Source organism: Euwallacea similis, chromosome 10, assembly GCF_039881205.1.
Source record: "Euwallacea similis isolate ESF13 chromosome 10, ESF131.1, whole genome shotgun sequence".
Lineage (NCBI taxonomy): Eukaryota > Metazoa > Arthropoda > Insecta > Coleoptera > Curculionidae > Euwallacea > Euwallacea similis.
Genome location: NC_089618.1, coordinates 638269 through 657740, shown reverse-complemented (window position 1 = coordinate 657740; position 19472 = coordinate 638269). Strand labels below are relative to the sequence as shown.

Here is a 19472-nt window from a genome sequence, read left to right as displayed (position 1 = left end):
CAAAATAAAGAGTGAGTGAATAGTGTTTCAGTTAAAAGCCAAATTGATATATTGCTATGTTTTCCGATCGGTTCTTGAGGCATGTTTTTTATTATCTGTCTAAATGCATCAACTTTATCTTTCATGGAATGTCTCCAATCATTTGTTTTGTTGTTATTGGTCTATCAACATCTTTATCTCCCGCATAAGGTAAACCAAATAGAACTAACTTAGAGAAGGAACATATCTGCTGGTGGATCATCTTATATTTCATTTTCTTCTGTATCTTCAAAAAATAATTTTGAACCATCTGCAGTAATGGGAATAAAGAGCACCCACGGTTGTTGGGCGCGCGAAGGATAAATCGCGGGCGGCCGCATCCATTGACCAAGTCGCTAAAGACAAAACATATGACAATCGGCGGCGGTGGCGGCGGCACACAGCCGTCCCAACTATCTCTGTCCTTCTAACGTGACGCCTGCGCCGCCAATCTGTGGCTGAAAAACCGCGACGGTCTACGACTCTATCCCACTAGCGCCAATTTGTATATTTCCGTCCTTTATTCCGGCGAAGCCCGGCCCGCCAAAACCGCAAACAAGATGGTCTCTCTCTCGCCGCATTCGATACACTGCACTTGCTCTCTATCTCTCGTGTACCCCTTTATGTTAGCTTCTGTTTTAATCTAATGATATTTTATCTCGCTCCCTCCGATGCTGTCTGGATACGGTCCTCTTTGCCGTATTCCCCTGATAACCAAAGGGTTATCAAGCGCGCGAGTGCTACCGCTCGGCGTAAAACGTGGCGGACAAGACTTTAGTGCTGTGTCTTGCTCTAACCGCTACTTTCCATGGGTATTTTTGGATAGAACGTAGGCCACCGAACGCGTGTTTCCTAGTTAATCAACAACACACAGTTTGAGTCTTTAGTTTTGAGTCCAGACTGCCGCGGGGCGTTCAAAACTTGTCAATCGTTGGAAAAAGTGTTAATTTCAATCATTTTTTTCTACTTTCCAAAATCGGCGTTTGAGGAGGGTTTAGAAACGAGGCCGCAACATGTGAATACATCTGACGCGAGCGGGCGCTTTTGATGATGTGTGAGTGCGTTAGCCACCCCACCCCGAAAAAAGTTTTCATTCAGAAAAAGTGTTGACATGTGTTGCCAGGCAACCGTCGGAACGCGCCCTGTCGCGTGCATTTTTTGACTGGCATGCGATGCATTTTTAATCGGGTGAGTTTTCGCGACCGTTGGAATCCCAATTTGTCATCAGTGTCCAATACAACCGCAAACATGCCGTATAAAACGGGATTTCTCTGGTGCCACCTGAGGCTTTTTAAGCTGTAACTACTCTTCTTCTAAAACCAGCCAAAGATGCATCTCACCAACAACGCTCAAACCCCGACCACGGCCACCACCGCCTCGCCAGATAGCTCTAGCCTCATCAACGACACCTACACCAAAATGACCTCGGACATCTTGGCAGAGAGGACCCTCAATGACTTTCTCTCCGAACATCCCGGAGAATTAATGAGGACTGGAAGTCCGTTGTTTGTTTGTACCGTACTGCCTCCTCATTGGAGGTCGAACAAAACTTTGCCAGTGGCTTTTAAAGTGGTGGCGCTTGGTGATATAGGTGACGGTACCGTGGTGACTGTGAGGGCTGGCAATGACGAAAACTATTGTGCCGAACTGAGGAACTCGACAGCTGTTATGAAGAATCAAGTAGCTAAATTTAATGATCTTAGGTTCGTGGGGAGGAGTGGAAGAGGTGAGTCGATAGTATATTCCCCAGTATGCTCGTTATTGAAGCTTTTAACTCCAACTTTGGGGATAAAATGCAAATATGTAACGACTAACGAAATATGCAGTCACTTGGAAGTTGGTCCTCAAACGTTCAAGAGAGCCAACTCCAACTTCTAAGATGACAAGTTAACACGTTCGGCTCATATGTATGTCCCTCAATTAGTAACTAATCGTATAATTTGAACATTTCGTTAATTTAGAGGTAACCTAACCCTCATTCCAGGCTCAAAAATAACCAGTTAAAGATAATTTCCATTCTGAATAAAGAATGGTGGAAAAATGGTTTCGCTAAGTAGAAAATGGTTCCCAAACATGGGGTATGTTAAAGTTAATAATAAGTTTTGATTTGAAGAATAGTCTACAAATTTAATCAAAATCAATTCTAACTACCTTCGTACGTTTCAAAACGCTGATAATAGTTATTATCACCTAATAATGAATTCTAACTATAACGAAAGTTTTTCTATGAATGCTGTAGACTTCAGGACATTAATTGATGTAAAAGATGATGACGGTAGATAACTATACCTATGTTAATACCTTCTAAATGCATACTCGGTAATGTTGCATCTAAATAAAATGGTTGACCAGAATTTAGAGTTTCAATCTAAATTCCATCAGCGACCCGTATAGATCTAACAAAATGCGATTTCTGCTACTCTTTCCTATTTTTTTAAATCCAAATTAGTAATATGCTGTTAACTTTAACATAAAGCTAGTTTCTCTAGAAACCAAGCATCTGATCAATCTTCAGGCTCTATTGCAACGTCTCCATGATAATTAGCTTATAATTAAACTTGACCATACATTAATAATTTAACCCTTAGGTTATTATTATACTTAACCCCCACTATATCAAAGTCCTGACAACTTTATCTTATGGAACGTATCTATAGCGACAGACAAGTAGACCAATGGCATTCTTTTATTTCATCGTTTTCGTGGAAATTCTCATGTTGATAAAGCTACCAAAACTAATTAAAACCGTTAAAAACTGACTACCATTAAAAATTCTCAAGTTGGTTTGGTAGATGAAGATACCTGTAACACTGAAGTTGGTAGTATAAATTTCGTGTATAGAGAATGAAGCAGCTAGCAGTTATTCTTTGCAAATCATCCAGAATCATTGTTTTAAACAGAAAACAAGTTCCTAAGACAGTAACGGGCATATAGTCAGACTGTGGGGTACTGCGCGGGATCGATTTATTACGAAGTCTCCGACAATAACTGATAACAGAACAACTAACCGACAACTATTAAGAAATGAATTTATTTCATTTAATATTTCAGTGCCTACTTGAGATCTTTCCTTCCTGTAATAATCTTTTACAGATACCATAAATGTTTCATCTCGAGCATTAGTATCACATACATGTAAGGTGAATGTAAAGTTCGTGCTATGAAAGCCCAACCAGTGATCGAACAACGATGAATGGCCCAGATGGGTCAATTTTCACTAGTCATTTCTTAGCAGAAGACTGGGAAGACATCATCTTCGAGCTTTTGCGGGTTTGCTAATTTGGTGTCTTCATCCTTCATTTTCAATATGCCCTTTTCAACCAATCAGTCTGTTTGGAAATATTTCAGCAAGGTAATCGCAAACAAGATTGGCCAAATCGCTAAAGGTACTATCTTGTTCAAACCATTTATCTCTGTTCCTCCTTCTCTGATAACCTAGACATACTCTTGCCCAGGATCAGAGACCGTAGCAAAATTATCAACTACTATAGTTCTTCCTCGAATAATAGAGTTTCTTCATTGGAAAATGGCTAATATAACTCGTAACTAATAGTCTTTGGACAAACGTTGACTTTTTATTATCTAATATGGATTGAAGTTAATTCAATATCTGTCCTCACCATTGATTCACAGTGGTGGTTGTGCTTGTAAAATTCTTGTTTAACAAATTCGTCATTTGTGTGCAAAATTGAATCCTTCCGTCAGTATTATCTTAAGCTCAAAAGATTTCTGCATAATTCTTCAGCAGTAAAAATCACCCACTGCATTTTGATAATTATTGCTACTGGAAGAGAACGAATGATACAATAAAGGATTGAAGAAGGCGAGAAGTAAGAAAAGTGCCTTTGCTACAGCAGTCTTGTCGACTTGATGGGTTAGCCACTTGAATGTATTGAGCTTTAACTGCTTTAATCCCGTTGGACAATAGTATTGATTATTCCAAATACTCTAATAGCTCTGGCATATATTTATGGTGAAGATTCCGTCAGCAAACCACTATACAAACATATGTATATACAAAGATATAATTAAACATATAGGCGGAAAATACCGTCAAGTTATATTGTAGACCACTTTCTTGAGTGCTCAGCTTTTTTGATTTAGCGTCTGTCACTGCAAAGCAAATTTGGAGGTACGCTAGTCCTTAATCCTCCAATTCGGCACTATTCATGGTCTCCTAAACACTATGATATTTCTTTAAAAAATCTTCGGCAAATATGACTATAGTAATTTGCAGGTAGATACGATATACATGATATCGATAATATTTTTGAAGGTAATTTCCTGAAATAGTCTGTTTTTTGGCCTTGGTCCTTACTTTCAGTAAAATCTTCAGCTCCCTACTGTAGTCTCTCCGGCGCAGGTTTTCATGATATTCTCTAGAGACATTGAATGATTCCAGGTTTCATGGGACGATTCATGTCAAAAAATGTATTTGTCCAACTTTTGTTACTTCGCGTCTTGAACACCATCTAGCTCATGTCCCATTCAATTGTTTATCATTTGCCCCGCTGTATTTTGCCTCATATCCATTTAATATGATGAATTGTTAATCAGTGTACAATCCCCCAGAGGAGGATTGAAATCGAAGCGATCAGATTCCCGTACTTCCTATGATGGGATCAGAAGTATAAAACTGAGAAGGCACTTTTCATAATAGATTGCATATGGATATTTCTTGCTGTAGATGGGATGGAACGAGCTCATTTACTTACCCCGGTGAACTGAAAAACTTCGTGGTTTTCCCTAGGAAGTATTACATTATTTGATGGGGGGTACCAGTCAAAGCAGTGTTGGTCGTTTCTACACCATCACTAGATTAAGTCTTAGTCTAATGAAAACAATAGTAATTCGTGAGCATATAACTCTTAAGTGCGAAATACGTACGAATTTTCTTAAGAGAAAATCGGAGATTTCAATGCCGGATCTAAGAAAAGGTCGGAAACCCGTGGGAAAAGGAACGGCAGCCCACTTGAGGCGGAGCTTCGTTAAAAATGCGCAGGGAAAACTGGAAAATTATGCGGCGGCAAACCGAAGGCGTCTGGGAAATTCTGTCAACAGATTATAAAAGTTAATCTTGTTTAAAATGATCTCTTTTGTTTGCTCATCCAATTTCTCGTGTTGACATTTCCTGACCGACAAGAGACTAAATAACTCATCTTTTATCACCACTCACATGCCACCACCACTTCAAATTTCAAACATTATTTTTATTTATCCATAGTGCTCTATTAAATTAATAGCTCTTGTGTCACTAAAGCTTTTGCGGAAAATGAAAATTCCCCCCTAATAAAATTTCGCACGGCAATTTGGGCACCGAATTGGACCTGAAAGTGACGGATAATTAGATTCCCTGATATTGCACGATAGTTTTGATACATTCGCCATTTTGCGTGAGGCTTCAAGTGCATTTTGGCGATCAATGTTTCAGCCATAATACTCTGTCGCATTATTGGCGCAAATTCGTTTTGCAACCGATGCATACCGAACGGCCTTTATTGCATTACCCTAAAACCTCCGACAAATGAATCGCCATCTTTACCATTTGCATCATGCCAACCTTTTTCCCGATACAAACACTAATAGGAAAAGGGCCATTAAAAAAGGCCAACTGTGGAACAGAAAAACGAACTAAATTTAATTTAAAGCGAGCTTTAGCTGAGTTCACTCCCTGAAAATCCCTAAAACCATAACACAAACAGAAAAACGGGAAACGAAAAGTAAACGTTTTTCCCAGCACAAACTTTTATTTTTAAATTAAATCCTATCAGTTTGAAGAGGGGGCTTTAACTTATGACATAAAGCGAAAGGGATTTTCGACTCCGCAAAACTGTCCGTTTTGAAGTGGAGTTAGCGTGATGATGAATGCTTTTGATTAAGGCAATTTTTAAAACTTTTCCGAAAGGATTCCAATGCTGAGTATTGAGGCAGTTAGCTAATGCGTGAAAGAGAAGATTTCAGGGAGGCCTCTGCTTTACCTCGATTTGCTGCTGAAAAGAGAATTTTGGAAAGTTTTTACTTAAAAATATTTTGTAATTCTGGAATAGAAAATGTTATAAAACTGTAATTTCACAACGTACAAAATTTAGTACTATCCTGAGTGTAACCAAATAAAAACCATTTTATGAAACACCTCGTGGGTTTACACCCTGGTAAACTCGAAATTTCTCCACATAAAATCCCGACTTTCTCTATTGGCAAATTTATCTTCGTTTGGTCATTCTTCGTTGGTCATCAGGTATTGTCATGCCTGATCGAAGAAGGTGGGAAAAACAAAATCACAGTTACAGCAGTCTCGTCAAATGGATGAAGCTAACAAGTCTGTTGGGCTATAGCTCCTGGATCTTATTGGGCAACCGGTATAGTGGTTCCAGTACTCGGTTTGGGCTTGCAGTGAAAGCTGGACATTCCAGCAATATCCTCATGTTCCTCTTTTCGAATCGCGTTTGTTTTTTCAGTGGCGTTTCAAATCTCCTCGGCGTGCTAGGGTGTCTGGCTATGTATTTCTTAGCACGTTGCACATCATGGGCAATTTTTCAGCAATGTATTGTAGAAACGTGCGCTTAATCACTGGAGGGTGGTTTGTGGGAGTGAAGGCAAAGTGTACCGCATTGGAGTTCCCTTTCTGCCTGCGTGCGATGTGGGGAGCCCCTTGGACGGCTTGGCGAGGCCCTCCGGGTCGCAGGAGTGCTGCATGGCGGCAAAGGGGAACTCTCCTGCAGTACAGGTTAGGAGGGGGCTATCCAGCTGGTATCCCCCAAAGAGAAGTTAATGAAAGAAGTTTCGGACTTCCTCGTAGCCTTCAAAGCTGTTGAATTCCATGTACGATCTCATGAGCAGACACATATTGGAGCCATCCCCTCAGTCATTTCCGAAGGGAAAACTGCATTTTAGACCACGGTGGCGCTGAATTTTGTGACTTCGGTGGAGCTTAAGCTCTCCTCGTTGTTGGCAACATACTGTACTACTACAATGTCGCTGTGGTCCTTTTTATTGTAATTTAGGTACATGTATTAGAATTTGATAAAATCTAGTTAAATCTGATAATGGAAAAGATCGTTTATACACCGTGGTCGTGAGATACTTGTATAACTCCCACGTCTTAGATCTACCTGCGCGATCTGGCTGCGCGCTTCGGAGTAATTTGACTTTCGGGTCATGACAACGTACTTTTCTACCTTGTTGTATAATATATTATTAAAGCACTAGTGAATAAAGTGCTATTACGTGTTGAAAAAATGATTTCTAATGTATCATAATTGAATAAAAAATTTCACGGAATCAAGCAGTATGTAGCAGGTACTTATACAATCTGGATTTAAGATTCATCTTTCAATTGCAGCCCCTTTTTGTATAGGTTTACCGAACTCCGTGAAGGATCGAAATTAACACAGGGCATCTCATTAAAAATGTTCCTCGTTTTATGCAGCATAAAAACCAAAAGTAAAACACAAACAAATACCACCGATAATCCGCAGAATTGTCGGATAGGATAGTTCGTTACACAAATGAAAAACGCAAACCGATATCGATTAACAGTCAACCACTTAATGTACATGCAGATATTTAGCCGGTTTAAATTTGCTGGGGATCTCGATATGTGTGTGTTCATTTCGAAGCCGATCGCATGCTTTGATTTCATGCTAATGCTTTGCATGCGAATCTATTTCTGGTCGTGCTGGAATTACCTATTAGGTTTGGAATCAGACTATGGAGAAATAGATTTAGAATCATTGTGATCGGCAATTTTCAGTCAGAGTTCCTTATCTTCACATGTACTAAGAATTGTCAATGTCACGAAGACTGTCCCTAAATTTAACGAAATTTCTGTCCTCTGCATGTTACCCAAAATTGCCATTTTATTCGCATTATATCAATTCCAAACAAACGACTCAACCTTATCTCTAACGAAACTCACTTTGCCCTACTTAAATCTCATTCATAGAGATTAGTGGCGATTATCCCCAGCTAGCTAAATCCTGAATGTTTACCGTAGTAAATTGCCACTCTTTGGGGATCTTAATCTTAAGATATCAATCAGTCTCCCTCAGTTCTGGAATGATTGATGATTTCCTCGGCAAAAATTTGCCAATGATGAATTAACATAGTTATTCAAGGTTTGTGAGCACTGTTGCTGATGCTAATGATATTTTTGTGGGCTGTTTCCAGTCAATTGAACTTAGTGATCACAATACACTATTAACAAACCACGACCTGAAGCAATGTGGCCAGTGTAGGCCACAACATAGGGTCAACCGCCGAATCCTGATGCCACGTGCTAACCCAAAACCCAAAGTGAGGTTTGAGTTCCCGTTTGGGAAAGTTTGCATTGAATTTCCCGGCACGGTCTGAAATTGCGGCTTTGATGTATTCCCACATTCGGCCTACTAATTGTTGATTTATGTATGAATTATTGTTTCTAGGGAAGAGCTTCACGTTAACAATAATGGTATCGACCAGTCCACCTCAAGTAGCCACCTATAACAAAGCAATCAAAGTGACCGTCGACGGACCTCGAGAGCCTCGGTCCAAAACAAGTGAGTATGGTCATTTTTGTATTATTGTTTCACTTACACAGCAATAAATTATCTGAAAAGCAATCACCGTAATGTGGCCATAGAACGCAATTCCGGAAATAAAGGGCTCGTTCCCACCGTCCGCAGAATAAATTTTTTGATGGACTTCCAATTTCCATTGTTCGAGTTACAAACAAAACGTCAAACGCAGCCGATAGTCGTCCCGAAGTAAACAAATTTAAAATTACAATTCCTGCAATAATGAAGCATGTAAAATAATTACTGCATGGGGGTTCGTCGGGCAGGATGGAAACGGTTTAACAGGAAATTTAATTGTTTCCTGCGAGTGTATATTAATTAACGTCTCCAACAGTTGCCATCAGCAGAAAGCTGACGTCGCAGGACCGTGCGGGAAGGTCCTGCTACACGCAGGGCAACATCGTTCCTTCGACAGCTGGACATTTTCCTGATGACGTCTATTAAGTGGGGTGCGAAAGTTTCTATTTTGGGAAAATTGTCGGGGGGATGTGATTGCTATTTGGATCAGTGTTAGCTCTAAACACACCACTATTTAATAAATGGATTAGACCTAGATTTTAATTTTAGGATTAAATTTATTACGCGGTTGCAACGCACATTATTATTGCCGTAAAATTGTTAATGTGGTCGTCGCTTTGCGATCATCAGTACAGTCATCACATAGACTTGCACAATACGTTCATGGATACTTGGAAAATAAACAGTTGACTTTCAAGCCTTTCCAAAAATTTTTATGCTTAAGGGTACCTATACATTGCCTGCTTCTTGGCCTTTTAAGTCTAGGAGGACAGACACAATTTACAAGCATGTTCTGGTACTAGTACTGTATTATCCACTAAGGTAGTAAAGTAAGTTATTCCATCTCAAAACTTTAAGTTGACTGGAGGCGCATGATGAAATCAACACGATGAGACTTGAAATTAATTTTTATAAATAATATTTTATTTAGGATTGACTTTTGTATTCTTTAATAAGAATTTACTGCTCCGTTTGTGGTTGATGCTTCTATTGTGGTTCTTCCTTTCATCTCTTTTATTCGTTTTTAACGTTAAAAGCATCGGAGGTCACTTCTACTATGCGATCCACCTCACTTTTTATGTTCTCTTGCAGATCTATTTGCGAATGAAATATGCGACAAAGTTACTTAGTTTAAAAGAGTAAGGACTAATCAGTTTGATAAAGTAGTTGACGTACATCTGTCCTGTCCGCGAACGCAGTTCCAAAGTCCTTAGTAGAAAATGGAGATCCTAATTTAAAATTTTTAAATCGCTTATTAACAAGTCGGTAATAAATCAGAAACGAATCACATATTGTGCCCGCCTTGAACTTTGCCTACATAAGTGAACATCGAGGCTTCTTCAAGCTAAGTGCTCCTAATACTGCAGCGAATTTAAAGCAATTGCGAACAAACTTGAGCAAAGTTTCCATTTTGCGTATAAGCCTTGTGGTTTTCTTAATGCCTGCTCGTATGATTCAAATCCGGGTTCCAGAAATACCATATATACGTATCCTTTCTGAGATGTTATCGACTCATCTTCAAGTTTCTGCTTTAATTGAGAAACTTAAGCGAAGGGTGGTAATTTATATAAACTATATTGAAGCACTTCGCCTTTTAGCATGTGAAGCCAGATTTACTATCTAAAAATCAATATATTTAAGATAATTCGAGACAACATTTTGGACTATTTAAAAGCCAAACAGTAAATAAAGGGCCATTAAGTGATACAAACAAGATATAAATTTGCTGCAAGCCAGATCATAAAGGTCGGATTGGGACTTTTATTAGTAGAAAGTTCCCAGTTATTTCCATCTAAGAATGCGTTAAATAGTCTGGAGATTCAAACTTTGCAGCAATTTAAGCTGCTGGAATCCCTCTCGTTTGGCTTCTTTGGGCAACAGGTTTTAATGTCACTAAACAGACATTTATCAGTATATTTTTGTCAACAAAAACGTGACTATTTTTCGGCCTTAGCATGATCGTTAACGGAATAGTCGGAAAAGGGGAACGAATCGTTGACACGCGTTCTAATAATCAGGAATTCATGTAAATTGAGTATCCTCGAATGAATACTTGGAAAGGGCGCGAGGCATGCACGGATGAACCGGTGCTAATTAATTAATCAAACCATTTGATTCACTAATTCCTTTCCAACAGAATCCACTTGCAAATTCGCAGGAACTTAGTCCCTGCTGAATATTCACTCTTATTATACCTTCAACGATTATAGTTTTTACTCTAGTCTTGAATAATGCAGATGTTTTGGAGATAACTTACGGGCATCGCGGCGGCTTCAGAAATTTTATCAGATGAAGAGAAACATTCCGTTGCGATATCACAGAACTTGCATGCAATAAATTTTATTTACACAACGCGGGAACAAGCTCTTTGATACCGACACCCAAAGGCCCAACCGACATCTTTTATTTCCGCGCACTGGAACCATAAAATTCACTTTACTGCACCTAAAATTTTCTTTTCAACTCTTGAGTGCCACATGTCGCACTTTTCTAAACAATTAAGCTCTCTGGTTTGAGTCACCATTTAACTTCTCTCTTTTACCCGTGTGTGGGCCCTTTGTGTTTATCATTCAAACAAAACTTCTAAAGGGCAGTAATGAGTTGTAATACAGTACTCTCTTTTCTAGGACAGCAGCAGCAGTTCCATTTCGCTTTCGGACAACGTCCATTTCCCTTCGCTGCCACGGATCCTTTGTCTAGTTTTAGGATGCCACCCATAGGAAATTGTAATAGTAAGTGAGAAATTTTCTACTCCGAGCATGTATGATGTTAAGAGAAGTTTGAAAGGAGAAGCTAACACTTACTTCCATGAATTTACAAGTTTCACCAACTTGATTTAATTTGCACGAACTCCTTTTTATGATTCCCGCAGGACCATTGTTCTAAATGAAAACAAAACCCATTCATTATCCTCCTTAAGCGGATGTAAATTATTGAAACGATTTGAATCTTAACTAACTAAGAGAGAGTGATTTATTTCTATCACCCCTATTTCCTTAGCATAATAGTTTGAGTTCAGGCAGAAGATTCTTTTGAAATTAATGGGAGAAAACTATTTGTCTTATGGTTGGTTTAATGGTATATTAAAACGTAGAGCGATAGTTAGAAAGATTGAATATGCATAGTTAGGAATATGGAATATGAACCTTGAGCACATGATTGCTTATGTAATTACAAATCCTCATAGTGCCAGTTTAGGTCAAATATCAATAGACATCTTTAAATAACTATGCAAAGGTGTAAAGATATCTCTAGAAAATGAGCGTACATAGTGTGCCCCTCTATCATGTTCCTACTTCAGGGATTTCATTGCGTACAGAATGAAAAGCATGGTAAAATCAGCATAAAATGAGACACACTGTACATGGCAAATTATACCATGTCTTCTTCATAAAACGTACAATTCGCGCTTGGTTACTGCAAAACAACACGAAAAAATATGATTTTTTCTTTCTGTAGATACTTGAGCATATACTGATATGTTATTTACTTTAACGAAAACGTACCGACGGCCCTTGGGACATTACTGCTACTGTATTGCCGAAACCAATCGTCCAGGTCCGCGTCTTGATGCACCAAATAAAGCAGCTTTGAGTTCAATAAAGTCCTTAATGACTCCAAAATTATTCAAATCTTCAAGGAGGTCTTCTATAAGTATGCCTTTCTTGAGCTTCTGATTGTAGTCCTTTTCATTAGGAAGCCGAACATACATCTTCCCTTGAATCTATAATATTGGAATCAAGTGATAATGAAGGTACCGGTGGTACCGGTATACCATCGGTATCTTTGTCATCTAGTAAACGATCCTCTTTAATGCTTTCACTCAGTATTACTCTTTTTCTCAGGTCTACGAGTTCAGGTTCAGCCTGTCTAGAATTTCAACATTACGATTTCTTTCCTCATCAATCGACATTATGAATTCATATTGCAAAATGTTTTCCACCGCCTCCGACTATTTGGCAGTTCTTGTCTCAATTCGCCTTGAGGAGTTCTAGCTCCTCTCTAATTTGCTTTGCCTCATTTGAAATTTTCACGTAACAGCACTCCCATTTCACCTTATACAGAGTATCCAGATTTATAATTGCGAAATTTGGATAATTTATTCTATGTCGAAAATAATTATGATTTGCAGTACATAACACTATGTTTCAAAATTATTTCACATCGTTTCGATGATTCCATGTGGATACCATAAAATAATAATTTTGGAACACGTATGCCGTCGTTTTTTTGTAGTAAGACGATTTATAGCATTTTCCCCTGGCCACACTAGGGTAATGTGACATATAATTTGTTAACTCAAAGATAATATAAAATTAGAGACACCATTGCTGGTATGTCGTAACTTAATTCATTATTTATAGGTGCAATTGTCAAAGTCAAAGTCCAAGTTTAGGCCGAACTTAGCTACGGCATATATGTAGTAAATCAAATTTGATTCAAACTATTCTTGGTTAGCAAATTTTCGATATTCCCATTACTTTATATTGCAAATGAATGATTGATTTTTGACGTAGAATACGTGATTGAAGTATCGCAATTGCAATTCCAGACGCCCTGTATTTTGTTCCACAAAACGCGCGTTGTTTTACTATAAAATTTTGTGTTGTGCCAGATATGACCCAATTCGGACTGACAACGACAAATTCCCACTGGGGATACAGTGCTGCAGGAGCGTATTCGCCGTATTTTACTCCGAGTACTTTAGGTTCCTGCGCAGCAACCACTACGCAGTTCACCACACCTGCCTTGGGTTTCTCAGGGGCTACGCCTGATCAAACGACTGCGCAGGATGCATTCACGACAAGTTCCACTGTTAGTACTTGTAAGTTTTTCTAAGTTTCCATTACTTGCACACAATTATTGAGTTTTCCTCTTGCAGTGTTGCCTGACGCGTCAGCAACAGACATAGATCAGCATCTGGGACTTATGTCACAAACCCACACGAACCATGCTCAAGGTGCAACGCACGCTTCATCATTGCTGGTACCTCGCTACTCAAGCACCCATACGGACTTTAGCTTATCTGGACCCCGATCCCTTTCGGATAACTCCAGTGCAGCTGATAGTCCCGTCCAAGATGACCTCTTGGGGTCACAGACTACATTAGGAGTGAATCATATCAACAACTCTAGTACCACCACGAACTTTCCCTTGCACCAAAACATGAGCCAGGCCGCCTATCCTACCAGCAATTGCAACAATTCGATATATCCAGTGTTACCAGGCCTGCTTTACTCACAATTGTACTCTGCAGCTAACCATCAACCTCACAACTTCCATTCACTACACAGTCACCATACTGCGCAACCGCATAACGATTTGCAAAGTGTAATGGATCACTTATCTACCAATACGAATCCAAGGCAGATGAACGGAACAAGTGATTTGTTGTTGAATAGCGGAACCTGCGCAGCAGCTGCGCAGAGACAGGATGATGCGCATAATAGAGTGATGAACAGTAATGGACCCAGAGGGCCAGGACAGAATGGTGATGCTGTGGTGTGGCGCCCTTATTGATGTTGTTGTTTGTTGCCAATTTTAAATCAGAGATTAAGTGAACAAAACATGAAGATGGTGATAACGGTGTGCAATATTTTTAGTTTATCTTTTAAGTTTAAGCATTTATGAAGACTTTTTTCTGAGGTAAACGTTCGACAATGGTGTAAATATTCGGTTATGTTATAAATTGATCATATGTTTTGGGGATAATGTAACATACAGTGCGTCCAGGATAAGGATGTAGGTGGTGATGTGTGAGAAACTCATAAGGGGAACAATGGTGATTAAATGAAGATAATGTAAATATTCGATTTTTAATTTTTTCCGGCATTACTTTTAGAATTACTATGCTGTAGTTTTTTTAAATTATATTATGTTATATTTCTTAGCGTTTCCGGGGTTCCCATACGTCACCATTCGTACTTTGGACAGGCTGTATACGTTTAGATTTTTTGTGTGTTAAAAGGTTTAAATTTACGACTAACCTGTTAACTGTGTAACTTTAATAATGGGTTCGGTTGTATAAAACAGTTTATTTGTTAAAAATGTTTTTGTTTACTATGTAAAATAGTTATTGAAATAAAGATGTATTACCAACATTGTAACAGTTTTATTGCCTGGGAGTCAGAGGCTGATATTCTTAGAGGTCCCATTATAGCAATAAATAAAATTTACAACAAAACTTGGCGCAACTCTAAGAATTTGTCCCGTTTTTTTATCTTCATCTTCTTACCTGACAATAGAATATAAGTAAGTAAAAGAACTGAATCTAAATCGAAACCAGAAGCAAGTAAATATTCATATGGTATATACAAGGGGCTCTAAATTCGCAGGAATGTTTAAACGCCGGAGTCGCTTAAACCATAAGATATGCAAGACCTGCTAAATCAATACAAATATACGGTATTTAGTGTTCATCTGGAATCCGCTTTAAGACTGAAAAATTCTAAATACTTTCTAAGCATTCCGAAGTATTCGAAAATATTACATTTCAAAAATTGGTTGAGATACAGCAAAAAAGACATTGCAGATGGCGTTGGTAATATATTGTCCTGCAGGCCCAACAAACTTGCCGTCGACGTTGCCGATTTCTGGTTGAGTTTAATTGACTCGAGATGAACCGAACTGATGAGAACTAATGGGATCGAAATCGGTCTTTGGCGTGCTCGAGTTCATTAAACGTAGAGCTGCAATGAGGCATAAAGTCTTAATCTGCTCAAATTTTTTCTACGACTATTTGCATTCAACTTCATTGGGGTACAAGTTTATGAACTGAACGCTGTTCAGAAACTTACGAATTTAACCGATTACGAGTTCATTAATGTAAGATTTCAAAATTATAATCGCTGCACATAGAAAGATTCCGCCCCATGCTCATGCCTTATTTCAACCATTCAGTGGAAATTAACTTGCAATTAAAGTTGACAGCGCAATCATTAAGTCCTTAATAGAACCTCCAATATTCCAATTTGGGATTCGTGCTAACGGTCTGATTACTTTCACACTAGTGGACTGAATTAATTTTTTTGTTTGACTAGAAAGAATGCTCAAAAATGACTATATCTTGATTTAATAGAGCGAAGTTAGAAATGCTGTATCTCTCGTCGGAAACCCTGACTGATAAGGCAGAGGACCTTGCGTTTCTTGTTCTTGTAGCGTGACCATGACGAGCGATACGTTGAACACTAATAAAATTTAGTCACTCAAAACCAGGAAATCAAAACTGATAATATTCGTGGCAATCAAGCAGCTGGCCAAATACTTAATTTCCCTTTATTTTAACGTTTCGATGTGAATTATTTTCCAGTTATGAGAACAATTTCCATAGAAATGACCAAATAAAGGTATAATTATAGTTTTACTTTTGGTTAATATTTTCAGTTTTTTTGTATTTTTTCCCTGTCCCGTCTGCTTGCAGATTGATACAAAGCTTATATTCAACTGTGACTAAAAAATTGTCCGTTTTTTATTCATAATTGTTGGTTTAACTGATATTTGAATTTTATCTCAACCTATAGACTGGCAATTTTATTGTCCATCACTTTAGCTATCCAAGTTTCCACGCGTAGCTCAACCACTTGAAATATATTTTAAAATGGGAAACTACCTCAAACCGTTTGCTGATGAGTTAAACCCATTGCTCTCGTTGTTGGACGCATAAATAATTCCACCTGCAGTAAGTGCTCCATTCCTGGATCCTCTCCAACCTACACCGGACATAAAACCGTGTTTAAACTTCCCAACTGCTATACCTTGAAAAATTCCTTTGTTTGCAACTTTCCTTTTAACTCCCTCCCGTCTCCCTACTGACCGCAAGCGGTCAATTCCAGTAAAAGTTCAGAAACATTTCGCCGGAAGGCCGAAAGAGAAGCTTTGCAATGTCCGGTTCTTTCTATTTTTCACTCCAGATCTCTCTATATTAATTGTTGAGAAATTCTTAGAATTTCTCTGGAATAATTACCGACCCCTTTCTCGTTTGAGATGCAAGAGCTGTTGGAAATTCCGGCCTCCAGACCTAACTGATTTCCAGGGCAGCAATGTAGCAATTAAAATTTATATTTAAGACGAGTACTTAATATCAGCAAGATTCCCCATATAATGTAAACTATCGGGGATAAATTTTCAACAGCAACAAGGAACTAACATCAATATCACGAATTAAAGTTACAAGAGGGTGGGGAATAAGGAGTTAGGGCTGGAGAAATAACAACATAACACGTATGTGTTAATCAGGATTAGGAAGGGTTTACGCTCTATGACAGCACCCGAGGGAGAGACCAACTTCACCTTGCTTATGCCTAAGTTTGGAAGTTTAAAAGTTTTATATTTCAGAAGTGCATACTGATTGTTTCCTTAGTAATGCTCGGAGCTATAGAAATTATGTTAATTGCAAATCATCACACACGTTAATTTAGCATTTGAGTAGGACCCTCTGTATATTTATCTGTATAAAACCTCTGTATTATTAGCATCTTGGATGCTGCAATTTCTCCTCATTTTAGAAATATTAGGTGTTAAGGGATTATCTCCTCTCCAACCACTTACGACAAATTGAGAAATGTTTTGCGAATAACGAACGAAGACTAGAGGTCGTATTCGTATTGGTGCTGCTCAGGCCACATACTATGTAAGAAAGACAAAAATGTAAACCAGAATTTCAAAAAAACCTGAGCAAATAGGAGAAAAATGGAAAATGTTGTCTGGCAATCTCCAAGGAGATATTTGGGGGCAGCAAGAGAAGGGAAAACCAGATTAATGATGTTACTGCAGAACAACTGGAAAATAGCCACATCTTAACTGAGAAACATAAAATTCCCATCAGCAAAAGACAACAATTGAAGTTATAAAGATATGTTCAAAAAAACCTGATGGGCTCATTAGAATCTTCAATAATTGCACGATGAAGGTAGTTTTCTCAGAAATCTGGTTGGGGAGTGAGTTCTCATAGGGAAACCAATGATGGAGGAGGGTTTAGAGAAATTATTCGTCAGAACCCGTTTCCTTCTGGGCTAAACTAGACTTTGCCACCGTGTTTGAATATATTCTATTCCCTTGATTCCTTTCCACATAAACCGCTTTGCGGTGCGGCTAAGTAACACGACAAAACCGGTAGAGTCGACTGAATGGTGCTACTTGTTGGCGTCACCAAACGATTCGTCTGTGGGAGTCTTTATTGAATGAAGTTACGAGGATAGTTCCAGAAATACCCTACTTAACATATAGACGGCGATTTTTTTGTTAAAAATTTGCCTATATTACAAAGGCATAATCTTAAATAGCTTATTTCTAAATTGTGTTTGTTTTGGAGTCGTTTTTAGTGAACGTTTTTAGAGATTTTGTGAACATGGAAGAAATTGGTCATCGTGATTCGACACTTTCATTTGGAACGTCTTGGTCCACCCAACATCAAAGCGGAGTTAGATTCTACTCTGGGAGAATCTTCGTTAACAACTGTAAAATGTTGGGCGGCAGAGTTTAAACACGGTCAAGACGAACGCAGCATTGGTCCAAAGCATTCAATGAGATCACCACTCCAGAAATAGTGGTGAAAATTCACAAAACTTATTGGAAGATCGTCGGCTAAAATTGCGCGAGTTATCAGATGTGATGGGTATTTCAAAAAGTACTGTACATCGCATTTTGACCGAACAATTGCATATGAGAAAACTGTGCGCAAAATGGGTGTCACAATTATTCACAATTGGATTGGATTGGTTATGTTTAGCAAAGTTTTTCATCAATAAAGTCGAATTTTTGTGTCGATCCATAACCATGGATGAAACATGGGTTCACACCTGAGATGAAAGAGCAGTCAAAGTAATGAAGTCAAAGGGGAGATTCGATTCCAAAGAAGACGAAAACCGTTCCATTTACAGGCGTCAGTTTTTTGGGATGCACGTGGGATAATTTTTATTGATCATCTCCTTAAAGGAAGAACAATAAACGGAATATTATATAAATTTATTGCAGTGTTTGAGCGAAGAAATGAAAAAAAAGTGTCCGCGGTTGGTGAAAAAGAAAGTCTTGTTTCCTCAATACAACGCACCAGTCTACACTTCCGTTATCGCGATGACCGAAATCAATCAATTTGGTTTCGAACTTTTTCCCGATCCACCTTATTTGCCAGATTTAGCCTCGTCGGATTATTATTCTAATTCTATACTTAAAAAAAAATGGCTCGGTGGAAAGAGATTTGCTAATAGCGAAGAGGTGGAGTCCGAGGTTGATGTCTGTTTTGAACCATTCGAAGCTTTCTATTGTAAACAGGGTAAAGAACCCATAGAACATTGCTGGGAAAAGCGTATTGATCTGAAAGGAGACTATGTTAAGAAATATTGTAATATTTTCCAATTTTTTTTTAAGTGTTAGGTTTAAGTCTAGGACTATCCTTGAACGCTAATGCCTTTAACATAATAATATCCTGTTAAATACCACCAGCAACTCCCATTATTTCTCTTTAAGAGCTCACTTGTTAGCAATGTTTCAACTCTCATAGTCTTTTTGTGAAGATAATAATTATGGAAAGCTTGGTAACTTAAGAGTTTTTCTCCCCACTATCCTCGACTCAAGGCCCAAAACTCTTTAGCCTATGGGCTAACTAGGTGATCAAGACTACCTTTCTCCTATGACTTTAATAATGTTTTATACTGGGTGCTCCGTTAAGACGTACTCGACTCCATCGTTTGCCGGTTTCGACGTTCATTGCTTCAAAGAATGAAAAATGTGAGTCCTCAGGAAAAAAACTCTTCAATCAGGCCAATAATTTTGTTCCAGCTGGTCAATAAAAAACACTAGGGGTGCTCTAAAATGTACCTGTAGCTACATGCGGAACACTCCCAATATCAATATCGGAAGGGCGTGAACAAGTAATGTGCCTTC

At 38.5% G+C, this 19472-nt stretch overlaps 1 protein-coding gene across 2 annotated transcripts; it reads left to right on the top strand.

Annotated features, from left to right (window-relative positions):
• Positions 1-573: 573 nt before the first annotated feature.
• Positions 574-14685, top strand: RunxA (Runt related A). 2 transcript variants are annotated; one of them, XM_066394459.1, is made up of 5 exons: positions 574-1744; positions 8442-8555; positions 11219-11323; positions 13207-13416; positions 13474-14685. In XM_066394459.1, exons 1-5 carry the CDS (start codon positions 1348-1350, stop codon positions 14109-14111), a joined length of 1464 nt encoding a protein of 487 aa, XP_066250556.1. In that variant the 5' UTR covers positions 574-1347; the 3' UTR covers positions 14112-14685. The 2 variants fall into 2 exon arrangements, with proteins under 2 accessions (XP_066250556.1, XP_066250555.1); XM_066394458.1 differs by having other exon boundaries at positions 11204-11323.
• Positions 14686-19472: the final 4787 nt, after the last annotated feature.